This window comes from Planococcus citri, chromosome 3, assembly GCF_950023065.1.
Source record: "Planococcus citri chromosome 3, ihPlaCitr1.1, whole genome shotgun sequence".
In the NCBI taxonomy this organism is placed as follows: Eukaryota; Metazoa; Arthropoda; class Insecta; order Hemiptera; family Pseudococcidae; genus Planococcus; species Planococcus citri.
In genome coordinates this window covers 2,528,296-2,548,807 of record NC_088679.1, presented here as the reverse complement: position 1 = coordinate 2,548,807, position 20,512 = coordinate 2,528,296, and the positions used below count along the sequence as shown (strand labels likewise).

The 20,512-nt window shown below is 34.0% G+C and overlaps 2 protein-coding genes across 5 annotated transcripts in view; both read left to right on the top strand.

Annotated features, from left to right (window-relative positions):
• The window catches only part of LOC135841769 (uncharacterized), a 41,121-nt gene extending 38,780 nt beyond the window's left edge, over positions 1-2,341 (top strand). For both annotated transcript variants that reach the window (XM_065358937.1, XM_065358938.1), the window contains 2 exons: positions 863-1,039; positions 1,728-2,341. In XM_065358937.1, the coding sequence (XP_065215009.1) occupies positions 863-1,039; positions 1,728-2,024 (474 nt within the window). In that variant the 3' untranslated portion in view covers positions 2,025-2,341. The remainder of the gene's footprint in view (positions 1-862; positions 1,040-1,727) is intronic.
• Positions 2,342-4,285: 1,944 nt separating this feature from the next.
• LOC135841768 (uncharacterized) overlaps positions 4,286-20,512 on the top strand; it is a 52,495-nt gene continuing 36,268 nt past the window's right edge. Inside the window, exons 1-5 of one of the 3 annotated variants that reach the window (XM_065358935.1) lie at positions 4,286-5,375; positions 5,953-6,044; positions 6,237-6,374; positions 12,160-12,568; positions 12,709-12,779. In XM_065358935.1, the coding sequence (XP_065215007.1) occupies positions 5,354-5,375; positions 5,953-6,044; positions 6,237-6,374; positions 12,160-12,568; positions 12,709-12,779 (732 nt within the window). In that variant the 5' untranslated portion in view covers positions 4,286-5,353. The remainder of the gene's footprint in view (positions 5,376-5,952; positions 6,045-6,236; positions 6,375-12,159; positions 12,569-12,708; positions 12,780-20,512) is intronic. The other 2 variants (XM_065358934.1, XM_065358936.1) reach the window with 2 other exon arrangements.

Sequence of the window (20,512 nt, the reverse complement as noted above, 5' to 3'; positions counted from 1 at the left end):
AAAATGAAAGTATGTACCATTTTGTAGAAAAATCAATTTCTAACAAAATGATTCTTACTACTTACTGTTTATTTTCAATCGCGCGAGCACAAATTGAAGAATTAAAAAAACACCACGCGAAAAGTACATTTTTTTGCCTTTCCAACTTGCATAATTATTACCATACAATTCAAAACTTCTTATCAAAAATTATCTTTTTATTTCATTTCTGAGGAATTGTGATTTTTTTGAAGGTTTTCGCCTTATATTTTCGAATTACGTTGATGATATTGATGTCGTTTTCTTATGATTCGATACCGCTGAGCGCAAAGTTCATAATGAAAAAGATTCCATATGTTGTAAAAGTACCTTGATTTTGAAAATAGTGGAAATTTAGGAGAGGGCTGAGGGCCTGGGAGGGGCTCAGTAAGTGGAGCAGAGCGGTATCGAATCATAAGAAAACGAAATCAAATTCATCAAACTAACTTTATTTCAAAATCAAAAATAGTGGAAATTCAGGAGGGGGCTGAGGGATCCGAAGGGACTGTATGAGTGTAGCAGAAAATTTGACGCCATATTCGCGCTCAGCGGTACCGAATTATAAGACAACGGACACCAATATCAAAAAATTATCTTCATTTCCAAAATAGTAAAAATTTAGGTGAGGGCTGAGGGCTCCGGAGGGGCTGTGTGAGTGTAAAACAAAATCTAACGTCATATTCGTGCTCAGCGGTATCGAATCATAAGAAAACGACACCCTACTCATTAATAGTAATTTTCCCCAAAATTCCCATTTCACCCCCCCCCCCAAACATACATTTTCCCAACTTTTCACCACGGCGCACCGTATTCTCTAGTCAATACAATGTTGAACGTGTTTCAGTTCTTGAATTTATATTTTCCGAATACGGTCCATGAAAATAATATCACGGTTATCGGCACGGAAAGAGATGAAGACGGAGGTAGGGGGCCTGATCATTGTGAAGCCTTTATTCGCTTTAAAAAAAGCCAAACTACGCTCAACATGCTGAACTTGATATGCGAAGAGTATGCCGTATTGGTAAGGATGTAATTAGTTTCTATATACCTATTGTACTCGTAGAAGACGTGCTTGTACGGTTATAATTGAACCTAATACTTACTAACTTTCAATTTTCTGAAACCGTACCGACCTTGGTGTTGGGGAATAGCTTTGTACAACTCTTTGAATCCGAGTATCTGGCTGATAGCACAAAATTATGATCGGTACCCTCCTAAAAAATGAACTTAAAGCTTCAAAGTACTACAGTTTCTTTTTATCAAGTTCTAGAAGTTGCATTTATCAACAAAATTCGTCTTGCTTAGGCTCATTAGAACCAAAATTCGAAAGCTTTTCAACGGTGTACTGGGAATCCAGTTTTCTTTGAAAAATTATGTACTTTTACATCGCTGCATTATAGCACTGATGTAGGTAAATAGGTACTTACCCATCCCCCTAATTCTTGATATGCCATGCATTCGCCTTTTCACATTTTCTCGTTTTTCCTACTGCGGATCATTAGGTAATCAACACCTTTGCCCCCTTCCCCCATTAACTTGACTCAAACATTGTTTGAGGAATAAAAATGAGAGAAAGAAGCAATTTTTTTACGTTTCTATAGAGAGATAATCCGCTGAATTATCTCTCGCTCGCTGTTTGCTCGCTGGACAAACTATAGTGATTCATTACCTGTCTATTAAATTTTGTTGGTTTGTTTTATTTTTTGTAGAAAACAAAAAAACCCACACAGCCGCCGTTAAAGACAAGCAGCTCTCCATCTTCAACAACAGCCAGATCCACTACAGATACCACAACTCATTCTTCTACTAATACTATTTATTCGTCCACGTTTGCCGAAATAGATTTCTTGCCGCCGCTTTGGGCTGGCTATTTAGAGAGGCAGTCTCAGCCGACGACAAAAAAAACGAAACACCATAAAGGAAGTTCCACACCGATTATTGCCAGTAAATCGGAGAAATCATCGTTCTTCGATAAATGTGAAAGTCCGCCTGAAATTCATGCTTAAGGTACTTAAATCACAAAACATTGACTTTTCCGGCAACTTTTTAATGATTTTCATTTTTCACAACAAAACTTTTATTAAAAAAATGGTGCAACTTTGATGACATTTTTCTTGTGGAAATATTGCTTTTTGACTTTTCCGGCAACTTTTTAATGATTTTCATTTTTCACAACAAAACTTTTATTAAAAAAATGGTGCAACTTTGATGACATTTTTCTTGTGGAAATATTGCTTTTTCTGCATACCTGAAGGTTTCTATCAATAGATTAGTGTAAACTTTCATTATAAAAAAAAAAAAAAAAAAAAAAAAAAAAAAAATAGGTGGTCCTCAGTTCTTTTTCTACAGCGCTTTGAAACAAAATTCACATCATCTGTCACAATAAAAAGGACATATACCTACAACTATCTTTTTTGCGAGCGTTGTGGTAAATACATACACAGTGTTCCGGAGTTGGTAACATTGGTTTTCGTTAGTTGAAGAGTTACTCTTTCAGTTGCAAGAAACTCCGATGGTAAAAAATTCCCTGCTTTATGGTGTAAAATAAAACTAAAACTTCAATTTAAGTTTTGAAAAAACTTTTTTTTTTATATGTGCTTTTTAATGTGACACATTCATGTAACAAGTATTTTTCAAACTGCTCTTTACCTCAGAAGAAATGATCAGTAAAAGTGATATCATAGGTGTTGGTATTCCTAATACAATAATGTAAAATTCCAAGTATTCAATTTTATTTAATTTTCAATTATTCATTATTTATAATGCTTGTTCTGACTTACCCCATTATATTAGTGCTATGGGGTAAGTCAGTACCGTGAACATTGAAGATTATAGGATTCGACCTTTTTCCTACATTATGGTGTAATATGTCGAATAATATGTTTTCGAGGTCATAGAATTCGAATCCGGAGTTTTTTTTTTTTGTAGAAGTGGCGGTGAGGCAACGAGAAAGAGGAAATTTCAAATTTTGCCTATATTATTGTGTAATAGGTGTGTTGATTGATATGTTATCAAGGCTGTAGAGTTCAAATCTCGAGTCATTTTTTGTGGTGAAGGTAGAAGGTGAGTCGTGGGTTCGTATGGGTGGGGGATTTAAAATTTTGCTTATGTTATGGTGTAATACGTCGATTGATGTTTTCGAGGTTGTAGAGTTTGAATTTGGAGTTTGTTTTTTGGTAGAATGAGGAAAGTAACAAATTCCAAATTTGGTTTTTAGGTATTTATGTCAATGTTTTCTTATACCATACCACTGATGTTCAAAGTTGACAGTTTTTTATATAAAATCAGAATTCAGAACATGTTTTTTAAAAAAATCCTATACAATCAGGCAACAATATCAGGTGTTCTTTTCTGCAGGGTGATGTCAGATGTACGTGTATTTTGGAGTGGTGTGTACTTTGATTTAGGGACTTTCGTTTTGTTTTCTCAGAAGATGATAATTAGGTATTTTTTTTTCTTACATGAGTTTTGTAATTTTTTACAAATACATTTTTGTACTCTACAATAAATTGTCAAATAAATTGTTTTTCTGAAGTTACCACAAAGACAGCAAAAATACCACTATGGAGGAATTAATAGGCAGGAGGGGGAGATTTTTACAAACCGTCATTTTCATACATATCCGTGTGTTTGAGCGGTAGGTATTTCAAGTAATCATTAGTCAGCTCATTTCATAACTGTTCCAACTTCCAAGAGGCACAGTGGGCCACAACCCCCTTTCCCCAAACGGTGATACTTAAATAGCATTCGACCCTAAAACTAACTCAAGATTCGAATTCTGGAGCCTTGAAAACATGTCGCACCTCGGGAGTAATAAGGTCACATCTCAAAAAAGTGAAATTTTACAGGAGAGTGATTTTCTTTTTTTTGAAAACTTGATTCATTATTTTATCAACTTATAATTAATTGTGAGGAATGAATAGCACCTCATTTTAAAGATCTGGTATCCTACCTTCATTTAGCATAAGAAGTTAAGAACACATTGAAAAATAAAATCTTAAAGAGGAAATATTTCAATGTTTGGAAAACATTTTGAGTTATAACCTTTCATTAAAGTTGATGTGGAGGAGAAAGGAAGCGTCCAAAAAAAATTTCATGATGACAAAGTTGTAGAGAATTAAATTTCTAATCGACAAAATGTCGTTAGTTTTTTTCTAGAGTGCTTAGTTTTTGAGTTTTTCTCAAAAAACTAAAATTTCATGATATGTGCAAATTCATTTTTCTGAAAAGTGATCAATTTAAAAAATTTTTTCCATTTGGTACAAACCAATAAAAAATGCACTCCTTGTGACTATTTCTAACTGACAAACATTCAAAACAATCAAAACTATTTGTTAATGAAGTATGTACAAAATTTGCTTAAAAAAGGTGGAGTTTTTTGAGATGTACCCTTATAACTCCAAACAACTTGCAATGTTGTTGAGATTTTGAGTTAGGCCATTTATGTTTTTACAAGATCCACATAATGTACCCAACTCAAAGTGTAATTTTTGGTTAAGGGAGGTCATACGAACCCCAAAAATGCAAAAACATCAAAATCAATTTTTTTTGAGATGTGACCTTATTACTACCGAGGTGCGATATCAATCGACATAAATTACACAATAATATAGGCAGAATTTGAAATTTCTCCTCTCCCCCTGCCTCGGCCCCCCACCCCTAGAAAAAATAACCCCAGATTCGAATTCTACGACCTCAAAAACGTATTAATCGATGTATTACACAATAATATAAGTAGGCAAAATTTGAAATTCCTTCTCTCCCCTTGCGTCACCTCCCATTCCTACAAAAAAAATAACTCCAGATTCAAATTCTACGACCTCGAAAATGGTTTTTCAACCAAAGCACGCAACCTAGCGTTTACTAAGTATTCAAAAGTTACTAAACCTCAAAGTTGTAAGAAATAGCCACGAGTGGTAAAAATCTAACTTCTTTGAAAACCTTTTCCCCACATAATTAACGTATCTGCTGATTTTTAATTAATTTTTTCTGATATCACAAGCTACGTAATTTTTTAGCCCAATTAAATTATTGAAATTTATCTCTCGAATTTTTTTCGCATTTTATTAGTCAAGGATAGAGAAGTACTCGTACATACGTATAAGTACATATGCATGTATTTAAAAGTTGACTCCAATCAAGATACTTATCACAACTGATAATGTGTAAAACTTGTATCCCATAGAGCATGGGCCTAATAAAAAATTCAAAGACATTATAACCTTTTTTTCTGTTCATGGTTGTTTGCGAGTAGCTCTACATTTGAAAAAATTTTTAAGATATTGGGTAATGAATTTCCCATCTTTCTAGTATTACAGTTCATCCTGCTGTGAAAATGTTTGTTCTGTTTTTTTTTGGTAAGTACGTATTTATCAACCAATATATTGTACTTAATGCTGTGGGTAAAAAGAAGTTTGTGCGCGTCTGTGAAAAATTGGCCGAGAATCAATGGCCCATTTGCGGACACTTGTCTAATAGTGCAAGTATTTGAATTTTCAAAAATTCGTCAAAACATCGAACAATGGAACTGAACGTCTAAAGTTTTGTGGATTGGTGTATTTTTGAACGCTCTTTCGATAAGAACCCGGCGGGCGAAAACAACAATTTCGCGAATACTTGATAGTATAGAGGTGTAAGGTCATATCGAGAACACAAAGTTGTCAAAAATTGCGAAACAACTGAATGAGTACCTAGTCCTTTTTTCTCTTACAGTTCAATTCATTCGCTTATTTTTAAATATTTTGATAGCCACTCATTCAAACTCTGAAAAATGAGGAAATGTGCGCGAGTCCCACATTTTTATAGACAGCTCATTCAGTAATCATGAAGGGGGAAAACAATGGCGGTGCGTAAACGGGTTATGGCACTTACATATGGGCCATGCTGTACCTTCCTCTAGGTACCTACTATTTTTAATAATGCGTGTTTTTATAGCTTATTCACTTGCTGCCACGTGCTGTTCTCTAGCCAATGCGAACACAGGACCTCGCAAAGAAAAAGTTGCATTTCCCGAACCAAGAAACATTGTACGTGATACATTACATTTATTTTAGATTGTAAATGAATTTATCTCACAACTTGAGCCTTCGGAGAAAGGTATTTCCGAAAGATCAGTTAAATGTTACAGCCTTGGCTACAATATTCAGAGTACAGGAATTTACTTTTTATCGATTATTATTTATTTATGAATTGCATTTAGGTATTTATTTTTTTTTTAGAATGAAGTCGAGGTACAAATGAAGAAATGCTTGGAAGAAAAGTACAATGATCCAACTGAGCATCTTATAGCAGAAGATCTTCACGCAAAATGGAGCTTTATGGCTGCACAAGCCCAAACTGCTTTGAATTCGGAATTAGTAAGTACCTACCTATAACGTAAAAAATTTAACTCTTATTCTACGTTAGGTACGGTAGGGAGTTTAATTCATTTTCCAAAGTATGAATTTGCTACCCCTCACTGCCCAAAGTTTACCCCTTAAAATTGTTTTTTCGGATGATAATAAACAGTGTTGTGGAGTTCGCAATATTTTAAGTAGGTACATATGCAATTATGCACACGTAGATACAATATACTTTGGTATACATAGACTGCTATCTAATTAATGCTTCGCCAGTGAATCCAAATTGGACAGGGTGCGAAAATCCCGAATCGAGGTTGGTAGGCTAACTAGTAGTAGGTAGCGTATGGATGCATACGTATCGGGTTATTTCAAGTTCACAGCTGTTTACCATGTTTTTTGCATAGTTTCTGGATATCGCTATTTATCATTCTAAAAGACTCTGGGATTATTCTCAAGATTTTTCGGAGCTAATACACAACTAGGATAATTTTCAATATCAAAATTCTCTCTCCCATCCCCATTTTTCCAACTCTTCCTATTTTTCATACACCCCCCTCGAGATGACTAGTCAAAGTTTGTCAAGAATTATAATAGGTACCTACTAATTTTACGTACATCAAATAAAAATGAAAATTTTCTAATAATGGGCCAACTGAAATGTTGCATCATAATTTTTGATCCTGGAAACGGAACATTTATACCGGTTTTTGTGCACATCAATACTTATGCCCATTGTTGAAAAATGGTATCTGAAAAATGCTGTAATGAATGGATCAACAAAAAAATCGTCGAGTGCTGAAATAAACTTTGAAAGCGAGGACTCGAGCATGATGCAAACATGTATCTATTTCTAGAGGCAGTAGGTACAGGCTGGAGGTGGACAAAAAAATACTTGAAAGAAAATGTGTACCTAACCTTATCGAAAACCAACCACCAGTTGAAAAAAATTTTGTTCAAAACAATAACGAACTATTTTGATGTTTGAAGTCATGATTTTTTCATCTTTTTTAAAAATCAAGTTCCTTTTGATAATGTTTAGGTCTTGTTTTTCATCTTTTTAGGATCATTATTACAACAGAAGTTGCTTATCTTTAAAATTTAAGGGGCAACCGAGCTTTGAAAAAAAAATTGAGAAAAGCGTATTTTTGACCTTGGGAATGGGTAGTAGGTACTCTAAATAAACAAATTTTGTCATTATGAATTTTTGCCTAACTTTGAAATTGAAGGGGTCAGAAATATATTAAAAGAAATTATTTTAATAGAAACAAATACCATTTCTAGCCCCATCAATTACAAAGTTAGACAAAAATTCATAATGACATTTGTTTATGTATTTTTCAAAGTACTACCCATTCCCAAGGTCAAAAATACGCTTTTCTCAATTTTCTTTCAAAGCTCGTTCGTCCCTTAAATTTTAAAGATAAGCATTTTGTCCATACAACGTTTTTTCAAGTAGTACCCTGTTATATCCAAGTCTGAAGTCTGTATAGAGGTTTTTTGAAGGGAGGCGACTGAAAATTCACCAACTGTTATGGGAGGGAGGGTGGGGTGAAATACCAATTTGGCCTATTCATATCACATGCGTAATTCTATATCGAAAGGGCTAATTTGTTCGGGTCAGGGAAGGGTAAAGATTTAATCTTACGAAAATTGAAAGAAACTTCCAAGTTCTCTAGTTAACCTCAACAGTGCGTGAACGTAAAGTTATCTTCCCTTTCTAGTATGTAACTCATTTTGTTTAAAATGTGATAAGATACTGTACTTATTTACCATCATTCACGTAAAAATTTTAATATCAGTTGAGAATCGCACCTCCCCCTGCGAGCAAAAATTTTTAGTGCAACAAAAAAATTAATTTTTTTGTGTAGGGACCCATTTTCTCAAAAAATTTTCACTCTTGCTTCGCTCGAGCAGTAACTTTGCCTTCATTCTCATTAAATCATCATGCATCACGAAAGGTTTTCATAAAATTACCTCTGATTTCGATTTTTCATGCCTAAAAATCTGGTTTTACCCCTTCTACACGTCGTCGTCGTCGTTGTTTTATTATAAGCGGTAGGCCTGTTGGTCTGTCTGCTACGGTGTGGAACCTGTTGTAGATGAGCCTGAGGTATCAGTGAGTTTCCTCCTTGGTCTCCCTCTGCTTCTCTTCCCAGGTGGTGTATATTGGAGGACCTGTTTTGGTGATCTTGTTTCCTCCATCCTTTTGACATGATTTCTCCAATCTTTCCTATAGGTACTGTTTTATCTTCTTCATGACTGGCTTCACTCCGAGATCTGCTGTTATTTTCTCAGATGGGACTCTGTCTCTGAGAGTCACCCCTGCCGTTATTCTTCTTTTATCAGATTTCTTCAGTGCCCATACCTCGCTTCCATAAGTCATCATTGGTATTGCTAGGGTATTGTACGCCTTTTCCTGTTGTTTGTGTATTTTGAGTAAGGTTGATTTTCGTCTAACTTGGTTACCAGCCATGCCAGATACATCACGGTGATAGGGCTACTATCTAGGCCTCCGCGCTTGCCTGGTCCTCTTTTAATCGCCTTTTACGACAGGCAGAGGGTACCATAAGGATATTCTTAACCCGTCCCCACACGGGGGGCCCCTTCTACACATATTATTTAAAAAACAAAATGAAAACTTTTTGAATATCTATAAAATTCTGTATGGCTAAAATGTTGTTACATTGAAGGAGCAAATCCTTAGGAGGGGGAGGTCTCTTTAGATTAGGGGGCCGTCCAAGATGAACCAGGAGAGCGCTTGTCTTAGACATTGGGGGATCACCGCACCCCTGTGAGCGTTGAAAAGCAGTTTTGATAGTTTTGAACATTTTTACTCTTATGATAGAAATAGTTACAAAACTTGTATGAATGTATTCTCTATTGGTTTGTACTAAAACAAAATGGAACACTTGAAAAAATGGAATTCGCACATATGTATCATGAAATATCAGTTTTTTGAGAAAAACTCGACTGTGCATTCTAGAAGAAAACTAACGACGTTATGGCGTTTGGAAATTTATTTCTCTATAACTTTGGTCGTATGTCAATGTCATATGTATTTTTTTTGTTGAACGCTTTGTTTTGCCTCTAGATCAATTTTCATGAAAACATACTAAGCACTCAAAATGTTTTCCAAACATTATGAAATGTTTTCCAAACATTATGAAATGTTTCCTCTCTCAGAACGTCTTATGTTCCCAAGTAAGTATTCTCATGCTAAAATGAAGGTAAGAGTAAGGGCACCAATTATGGACCAGTCCGCAATATGGACCAGTGCCTGCAGTTCTCGTCGGTAATTAGCGCAATCTGTCAGGAAAAAATGTTTTCCAATGTATTTTTCACCAAAAAAAAAAAAAAAAAAAAAACGAATGAGACAAAAATTACCTACAACAAACTGTTAAGTCAAAACTCACTGAGAAATTTACAAAAAACCATTTTGAGACACTGAAAATTTTTTTAGTGTGTTTTTCAACTTTTATTAAAATATAATTGTGGTGTAATTTTCTAAATGTTATTGACGTTTATAATATCAAAAAAAGGCGTAGTTTCTGCTGGAGTGATCAGTTTTTGCTAAAAATGAGGGTATGTACAGAAATTTCTGGAGCAAAGTTTTTTTTTATGGGGTGTGCTAATATGGACCACCTGTGATATTGAATTTTTTTACTCATTTTCATCATTTCTTACAGATGCTGAAAAGGGGAATGCTTGAAATACTTTTTTTCTTCATTTCTACAAATAAATATGACGTTTTGAAAAATGTAAAGGTATGTTTATTTTAAAATTTTATAGGTGGTCCATATTAGGCGTCCAAAATTTCGAACGGTCATTCTGACACTTGTCACTCAATAATAAAAAAAAACATACTTAAAGTTAACCTTCACCCCTGAAGTTTTGTACAGTGTTAGTGGAAGGATGGAACTTCATTTTAAGCCTTTGTAGAGGTTTCTATACACCCTATAGTTTTCAAGTGGCAATCCTCCAAAAAAAAGTGGTCCATATTTGGTGCCTCTACCCTTATGATATTCAATCTTTAATATTATAAGTCAACGAAGATAATGAATCAGTTGTTAAAAACAACCGCTCTCTTGTAAAATTTCACTTTTTTGAGATGCAACCTCAATGCTCCGAAGATGCGATATTAGATGACCTAGTATTTTTTAAATTCCAACTCACCCCCACAATAGGCACTAACTAGGGCGCTGCGCTTCCCCGGGCTGCTCTGCAGCCCCAACTCTCGGCTCACCCTCCCCCCCTAAAAAAGAATTGAAAATAGTTCCACCGAAAATTCATAATTGTTAAAGAATTCCCAATGATTTCACCAAGTGAAAATTCCCTTCATCTGAGTAGAAATCCCTGAACTTAAAAACCCTGGAATCCTGGAACTCCAGCCAAACTCACAATGGATGAATGGACAAACATGGTACCTACACATGTTCATTTGAAGCGCTTCAAAAATATCGTCTTTTTGATCTTTTGAACCTTTAATTTCAAACTCATTCAAATTTACATAAATATGTACCTACCATCAATGCTGATTTTTTTGTTATTTCAATTTATTTTTGTTATTTTAACATAATTTAAACATTTTTTAACCATTTTTATGCATTTTTGGTACATTTCATTGAAATTTTATCAATATCAATTTTGTTTCCAGAACTTTATGTTTTTATTTTTCAATTTTGTTGCAAGTTTTTGTTTGTAGAATTTTCATTGTTCATTTGGGGATTGTCAGGATGCCACTTTTTTGTGGTTTTCAATTTGAAGGTCGTTTTTGTGTACCTACCTATAGTTGGTTTCAGTTTACCTATATATGTAGGAATTGAGTTTGTTTCTAAAGTGTCAAGTACGTTTTTGTGTCTAAATTTCATTTTCCTACAATAATGTTTCCTGGTTTTGGTTTCAATATGATCTGATTTCTTTTGTTTCCATTCAATTTTTCAAGATTGATTTCATTTTTAGAATTTTAAGGTTTGTTTTTCCACCTCATTTTCTCATGTTCAATTTTGGTTCCTTTTCATTTTGAAGGTTTTTAATTTTCAATGTTTGTTTTTTTTTTTGTTGTTCTTTTGTAGTTGTTGTTGTTGTTGGTTTCTGTTTATATATATTTGATGTTTTCATTTTCAATTTTTTGTTTTAGGTTTTATTGGAGCAATTTTTCTTGCTTTTGGTTTTCGAATCAATTTCAATTTTTTTTTTACATCTTGAATTTCAATTTAGAATTTTTTCACGATTGATTTCTTTTTTAATTTCTTTTGTGCTTCAATTATTTTTTTGGTTTTCGTTTTGAGGTCTTTGAATTTTCTGTGTATGTTTTTAATATTATTTTTACTTATTTGATGATGAGGAAAATGCTTAGCAAATCGATGAGCAAATGGGAAATATTTGTCCTCAAATCCTCAAACAGAAATACCTGGCTGCAAGTTTGAATTTTTGTTTACCTACTATTTATGATAATAAGTAAAATGCTCTGCAAATGGGAAATATTTGGCCTAGAAATCAAAGCTAAAGATTATTGAACAATGCATTTTTAATTTTTTACGCTCTTAGACAATTTTTAATTTTAAATGTTTGATGGCACATCTACACGTCAAAAGAAAAAAAATTGAGCAAAATCGGTTAATATGGAAAGCCAGGGCTGGCGAGACAAACTTTTCACATGATTCTTTTAATATATATAGATAATAAATTTCCAATGAGGAATTGTGCCTTTGTTGTTAGCCTGATTTCTTCAGCAATAATTTATTGTACCCATTTGATACCTATTTAATCTTGAGAACCAGAATTTTCCACTTTTTTTCAGGAAAATGTGTTAAGAGAAACAAAGACGCTGAAGGTAAAATTATCTTTGCGGACTGAAGTATCCAAACTGTTCGAATATCTATCTCCTATATGGCTTAGGCAACTGACCTTGAAGGAAAGGTACAAATGGCGTCTGCTCCTACAGTTAGAAACAGAATCGACTGAGCTACTCAAACGTATTATCACGCAGCAAATGAATCTAACTGTGGACCAATTCTCTGAAGACATGGAAGAGTTAATGCAGATATCAGCTCGAGGTACCTACTCGGATTACCTTCCTCATTTGGAATGTGAGGAAGAGTTGGATGAAATACTTCGGTCGTTGGAATTCACGAAAGATAGTCTGAGGAAAAGCCTTATTGCAGTGATTTACCGATTCCAAAATGAAAAACACACTGTTGCCTTTGGATGTACGTGAATACTTCCTTGTTATACTACCTATGTATTTCTTCAGTATCTGTAAATGAATTGAATATTCTTGTAAGAAGGTACACACTTACTTACGAGTATATAAGTATTAAGTACCTACGTATTTTTTTTAAATTCACAGCTGGTTCTAAATACTGCTTCGTACATTTCCCGTCACTCAAACAAGAAACCACTGCAGAAGATATTGTTGATGTAAGTTGAAATACCTAATTTGTTTTTCATTTTTATTCTGCTTTCATCATGTGCTATGCAGCTCACACTCTCTGATTATTGAATGAAAACAATCTGGATCGAAAGAGTATGCTCTAAAACCGATGTAACCGAGATTTCAGTGGCTATAATTCATTTTTGAATTTTTTGGGCAACTTTTAAAAACTTAAAAAATACCTGCTTAGATAGGTACACGGAGAAAAATTTACGTAGTATAAAGTGCTATAGTTGTAGTAAATCACCTTCATTTTTGGCATCATAGTTAAAAGAACTATACTTGTAGTTCCTGAAGTACTATACATGATAGTAGGTACTCCCAAATCATTTATAGTATTATTTACTGTAAGTATATCATTTTTTACTACAAGTATAGTACTTTCAATCGCTACACTTATAGTAAGTTTGACTATAGTGTCACAAATGAAGGTAAATTGCTACAATCTGTGGTGCTTTGTACTACTTATTTTTCTCAGTGATACATAGTACATATGTACCTATGTGTATACCTTACCTAAGTACTTCAAAAGGTGACTTTAATATAGAGGCTATTTCTATTTTTCTAAACTTTACTTACCATGAAGTATGATTTTCTTGAGGTAACAAAGGAGCCTTTCGAGGTGTTCCGCCTCCGAATTAAGTGGTACCTTTATTTTCAAATAGAGCCTAAACTTCACCTAGGTGCTGAAGTTGATTTTACGATTTTTGGAGAAAATTTTAAAATCCAAATTTTGTATAATTCCGACGATTTGTGATTTTAAAAAACGAATACCTAATGTAAGTACCTATAAGATGCAACGCGGGGTAAATCTGAACAAGTTTTTCACAATTTCAACTTTGACCAGCTGTTACCTTTCCTACTAATGAACCAATGTGGATCAGATTTATTATGTAGGTTCCCATAAGAGTTCTTCACCAATGGTGAAAATTTGAGCGTGTTGTCACAGTAGCTTTCGCTCAATGGAATAAAATATAAAGCAAGTCGTTTTGAGTTACTTACCCCAATTCGGGGTAAGTTTAAACAGACCCGACTTCGCAGGGGTGTTGCTCAAAATCAGAACACCCTAGCAAAAAATTGCATTTAAACAGAATTACATGGTATGTAGAAAGACTTCAAAGCGGTAAATTTTGTACCAATACCAAAAAAGAATAACTCGCAAAAATGTTCTGAACATATAATAGAGCCACGCACTGAAGCTGCTACTCACCATCATCATAAATGTCAGAATTGAAAAGAAGGTACACACATGAAAATCTAAGGGAAACACTATATGCCTTTGTAGTGAAAAAGGGGGTAGTACCTTCGAGTCACGTCACTTGGTAACACTTCGGCACGTATAAACCTGTAGGCGCTAGAGCAGGAATTCAGACCTCCGCGCACCTCAACTCATTTATTTTACAAGAGATTAGTGAAAGTGAAATCACAGTGGTAGTTATGGGGTGGGCATTAAGGTGACTAGCGTGGCTAACGCGACTATAAACTTCAGGTTATATCTATCGCACCTTGGGAGTAATAAGGTCACATCTCAAAAAAATTGATTTTGATGTTTTTGCATTTTTGGGGTTTGTATGACCCCCCTCAACCAAAAATTACACTTTGAGTTGGGTACATTATGTGGATTTTGTAAAAAACATAAATGGCCTAACTTAAAATCTCAACAACATTGCAAGTTGTTTGGAGTTATAAGGCTACATCTCAAAAAACTCCACCTTTTTTGAGCAAATTTTGTACATACAAAGTGTTAACAAATAGTTTTGATTGTTTTGAATGTTTGTCAGTTAGAAATAGTCACAAGGAGTGCATTTTTTATTGGTTTGTACCAAATGGGAAAATTTTTTTAAATTGATCACTTTTTAGAAAAATGAATTTGCACATAATGAAATTTTAGTTTTTTGAGAAAAACTCAAAAACTAAGCACTCTAGAAAAAAACTAACAACATTATGTCGATTGGAAATTTAATTCTCTACAACTTTGTTAAAATGAATTTTTTTTTGGACGCTTCCTTTCGCCTCCACATCAACTTTAATGAAAGGTTATAACTCAAAATGTTTTCCAAACATTGAAATATTTCCTCTTTAAGATTTTATTTTTCAATGTATTCTTATGCTAAATGAAGGTAGGATACCAGATCTTTAAAATGAGGTGCTATTCATTCCTCACAAGTCACAATTAATAATTATAAGTTGATAAAAATAAAGAATCAAGTTTTCAAAAAAAAAAAATCACTCTCCTGTAAAATTTCACTTTTTTGAGATGTGACCTTATTACTCCCGAGGTGCGATATGTTTGTGTTTTCTCTAATTGCTAACCAGAAGCTACAAATTTCAAAAAATTTCCTTCAAACTGGAAATTTTTGATTTTTTCCTTTTTTATATTACGTATAGAAATTGTGGTCAAAAAACGCACCCAAAGTGTCCGTTTGGAAATCGGCCCAAATGTGGATGGAATCGTTAAAAAGATCGACAGCTCGATTTTCAGCAGCTCAAGTTCATTTTGGAGAAATGGAAAATCGCGCTGGAGGCTCCAAAATTGCTTCAAACAGTAAAATTTGAATTCTCGAAATGGATCACATTAATTTCAGCATATCTATTACAGTCAAACTTGGATAAGTGGAACTCATGTAAGTGGAATAAAATTTGTTTCCTCAGCACTTCCCTATCTAAACCTAGCCTACATAAGTAGATAATTATATTAAAGTCACCTCTATAAATGGAAACAGAACCTGTGTAAGTGGAGTTTTGTTTTGAATACCAGATGAACTTTTGGAACTGAAATGTTGCTTTCGTTTTACCTCTGTAGGTAAGTGAAATTCTTTTCCTTTTTACCTCTATAACTGAAACACTTATCATAACAGCACCTCCAGAAGTGGAATTCGTTTCAGTTATATATAGAGGTAAGAATGAAAGGAATTTCACTTATAGAGGAAAAATGAAAGCAACATTTCAGTTCCAAAAGTTCATCTGGTATTCAAAACAAAATACCACTTATGTATAGGACTTCAACATAGGTTGAGATAGGGAAGTGTTAGGGAAACGAAAAGCTCCATAACTGGAATTCCAATTTGTTCAACCTCTATACTTAACTGAAACCTACTTTAGTAGTGGAAAAAATCCGTTTCCCTTGCGATTCCACTTATCTAGGTTTGACTAAGTATTTTCATCATTTTGTCTGAATAAATAATTATGTGCAGGAAAATATATTATGATAATAAAGGTGGTTCGCATGATTGTGATTTGAACTATAAAAAGTGGTTTACTGTTAGGAACTCGATGGGTTGTGATGATTTTTTTTTGTTTTATCATTACGAAAAGCCGGTTCTCTCACGCTGTTTGCGTGAGTGTTTTTTAAATCATAAATCACACGAATTAGCCAATTTTGAAATTTGAAATTTTCACAATAGTTCTCCAAGACCCCAAAAGTAAACTTAAGTACCTATCTCTGATTAGGTACCGAGGTTATGGGAGATGCTCTCTCGATCTAGCTTAGCTTGGTTTCGTTGAAATCGGAGTGCATGATTTCAAAATATTCACTCGTAAGCAGGAACAACTTGCTCGAATTTCTGTTAAGGACAAATGCCTACTCTTATGTTTTCAGTTTTTAAATTTTTACTTTCCCAACACCGTTCACATTGATGATGTTACTATTTTTGAGGAGGAAACCGATGAAAAAGGAAGTTCTCTGAACAATGTACAGGCGTTTATACGATTAAATAAAACCATCCAAAATGATAGAAAGGAAGAAATCAACAAATTGAAAAATCTCGAACCAATGTGCGACGAAATCAAGGTAGGTACTGACAGTGAGTAGTGTAGACTGCTGAATTCTGTTTGACTTTGTGAGTGTGTGTGTGTGTGTTTTTGTTAATACGTATAAATAAGTATGCAAAACAGAGTTATCTTCTTACCTTAAACCCATTTCTTTCAGGAAATGACTCAGTCTTTTACACCGCAGATACCTGCACGGACTATAGAAGTGCCACCGAAAAAAACGCAGCTTGTGTACAAATTCTGTAATTCTAAACCACTGATTTTGGCGTGAAGGTGGAGAGCTGCAGTTGAAGTATTTTGAAAATGTAATGAAATTTTTCAATGCCAATTGATTTTTGAATTGAAAAACATTGCATATCAAGGTGATTTTTTTTTATTAGGCAAAAAAATGACGTTAAATGAGCAATACATATTTGTTAGGCTGTTAGGTAATAAGTATTTTATCCATTAAGAATCATCACAATTTCACTTAAGTATACTGAGAGGTACTCTTCTTGAATCTGATTCCACCTCCAGCGAAATTCTTTTCTCGCAACATATTAATGTACTCGCAGGTTCAAAGCATTTTTAGAACACACAACAAACTAATGTAGGTACCCATAATATAAGTGGACAGCGTGTTTTTTCGGCTGAGCATAACGCGCCTCCCAGCAAAATGGTTTTGGTGAAAATTTTATTGCATGGTCAGTTCATTTGCACCTCTACCAGGTTTTAGCAAAGTTTCAAACAAAAAGCTCCATTACATCGGCGGTAATCGAGCTTCAAAGTTGCAAAAATCGCCAAGTATCAGTTATTGTCAGTTTAAAACAGTACTGTATGTTTAAAACGTTTAAAACACTTTTTTTGCAATGAAACAATTTTTACAAAATTCAATTTAGTTCAAAAAGTTTTCAATTGTGAATGTGCAATTAGAATTGAGATTTGCGCGGTTAATTAAAACAGAAAATAAAAATGATTTTGATATAGTGACATCTAGCTGAAGTACTAATAATGATATAGTTGGGGAAAAAAACCATTGGGGGTTAAATTCAGAAATATTCCTTAGGCGGGGAATATTTGCCAATACCTACATAGATAGCTCAGAAGGGTGTAGTTTGACTAAACTCACTATACATCATTTAAAAGAATACATGTAATAAATACGAATCTGATTTACTTATGACATGTATTTACATATTTTACATAAATCCATCGAAATAGTCAATAATCTATAATTTTGACAGGTAGTAAGAAACCGATGAATTTAAACACAAGAATGACCTCTACATATTTACGAGATGTGGGTCATTAAGAAAGAGACACTAATCTAGAGCCCTGCGCCGCCGTGCCGCGCTGCCACCACCACCAAATTTTCACACATTTTTTGAGCTGCCGCCACCACTTTAAAAATTTTTGAAGCCGCCTTGCTCGGCTGAGCCGATTTAAATCACTCAAATGGCAAATTTCAGGGAAATTTTCCCCATATTTTGGATTTTTTCAAGTGGCTAAATTTTTCAATTTTGCCACGCACTACCTAGAATGATTTCTCATGCTAAATGCTTATTTGAGAAGCTGAATAATTTTCGCAAAAAATTTGTATTTTGAGGTAATTTTATGATTTACGGAAAATTACCTCAAAATTTCAACCTTTGTAGCCGGCTGAGCCGCAGCCGAGTAAAATTTTTGCCGCCGCCGAAAACGTCGGCTGGAATCGGCTACGCCGCCAGCCACAACACTACGCTCACCATAGCCGCCGCCGATCATTTTGTCGTTGGCGCAGGGCTCTACTAATATAATTACATATATTGAAATTTTAGTTTTTTGAGAAAAACTCAAAAACTAAGCACTCTAGAAAAAAACTAACGACAAGATGTCGATTGGAAATTCAATTCTCTACAATTTTGACATTATGAAATTTTTTTTGTGCGCTTTTTTTCGCCTCCAGATCACTTTTTATGAAAGGTTATAACTCAAAATGTTTTCCAAACATTGAAATATTTCCTCTTTAAGAGTTTATTTTTCAAAATAGGTATTCTTATGCTAAATGAAGTTAGGATACCCAATCTTCAAAATTCGGGCCGGGCATCCGCTTGGATCGCTAGTTGTCCTTGGACGAAAACGTGATAAAGTTGAAAACTGATGATCGGAAATAAGCACAATTTTCCGTTGTACTTGTGATTTTTCAGTTTCTTGATCGTGAAAACAACTTTAAAAATCAAAATCATCACTTCATTTCGATATTTCAGCATTTATTCAGTAATTCACCATTGCACCAAATTTCAAATCATCACGTTTTCGTCCAGCGATACTAGCGCTGCCCGGCCCGAATGACATGCTATTCATTCCTCACAATTGATTATAAGTTGATGAAAATAATGAATCAAGTTTTAAAAAAACAGAAAATCACTCTCCTGTAAAATTTCACTTTTTTGAGATGTGACCTTATTACTCCCGAGGTGCGAAATGTCAAAGGCTTGCGAACCCTTTATTTTAAGAAGGGTGCGCGGCCTTATATGCGCGAGCACATCGCAACTATATTTCTACTTAGCCTATTTCTAAAGTATTTCAAACGTTACCAATATTCTCAATATAAGGGGTTCATAATACATATCGCACCTTGGGAGTAATAAGCCCGGGGAAAAAAGTTCAAACTTGGCCATACATGATCATGTATGACGACTTCATACATGATCATACTAAAAAATTGTCCCCCACATGCTCATGTATGGATCATTTGTATGAAATTGCATGTTTTTGTATCATACATTTTATTCTATAATCTAGAAAAGTGTCTATAATCTGGAAAAATGTCTGAAATTCATTTATCCACATTTGTCTTGCATTCTTAGCACATCTTATGTACTTATACCATTCAGCAAATCATCCCATATATTTTATACTGACAATATTTTTATTAAAAAAATTCATACATTCTCGAATTTTAAGTATGATCATACATGTTCATGTTAAAAAAAATCCCCGCATTTACACATGATCATGGTTACACTAAATCATACTTGATCATACATGATCATATATGACATGTATGATCATGTGGGGGACAATTTTGTAACATGAGCATGTATGGAAACTTCGGTTTATGTATGATCATGTATGCTCGAGTTCATCCACCATACATGATCATGTATGGCCAAGTTTGAACTTTTTTCCCCGGGAAGGTCACATCTCAAAAAAAATTGATTTTGATGTTTTTGCATTTTTGGGGTTTGTATGAACCCCCTCAACCAAAAATTACACTTTGAGTTGGGTACATTATCTAGATCTTGTAAAAAACGCAAATCGCCTAACTCAAAATCTCAACAACATTGCAAGTTGTTTGGAGTTATAAGGGTACATCTCTAAAAACTCCACCTTTTTTGAGCAAATTTCGAACATACAAAGTGTTAACAAACAGTTTTGACTGTTTTGAATGTTTGTCAGTTAGAAATAGTCACAAGGAGTGCATTTTTTTATCGGTTTGTACCAAATGGAAAAATTTTTTTAAATTGATCACTTTTCAGAAAAATGAATTTGCACATATCATGAAATTTTAGTTTTTTGAGAAAAACTCAAAAACTAAGCACTCTAGAAAAAAACTAATGGCATTATGTCGATTGGAAATTTAATTCTCTACAACTTTGCTATGATGAAATTTTTTTTGCACGCTTCCTTTCGCCTCCACATCAACTTTAATGAAAGGTTATAACTCAAAATGTTTTCCAAACATTGAAATATTTCCTGTTTAAGATTTTATTTTTCAAAGTGTTCTTACCTATGCTAAACAAACGTAGGATACCAGATCTTTAAAATGAGGTGCTATTCATTCCTCACAATTAATTATAAGTTGATAAAAATAATGAATCAAGTTTTTTAAAAAAAGAAAATCACTCTCCTGTAAAATTTCACTTTTTTGAGATGTGACCTTATTACTCCCGAGGTGCGATATAAGCAGAAGCACTACCTTCGGTAG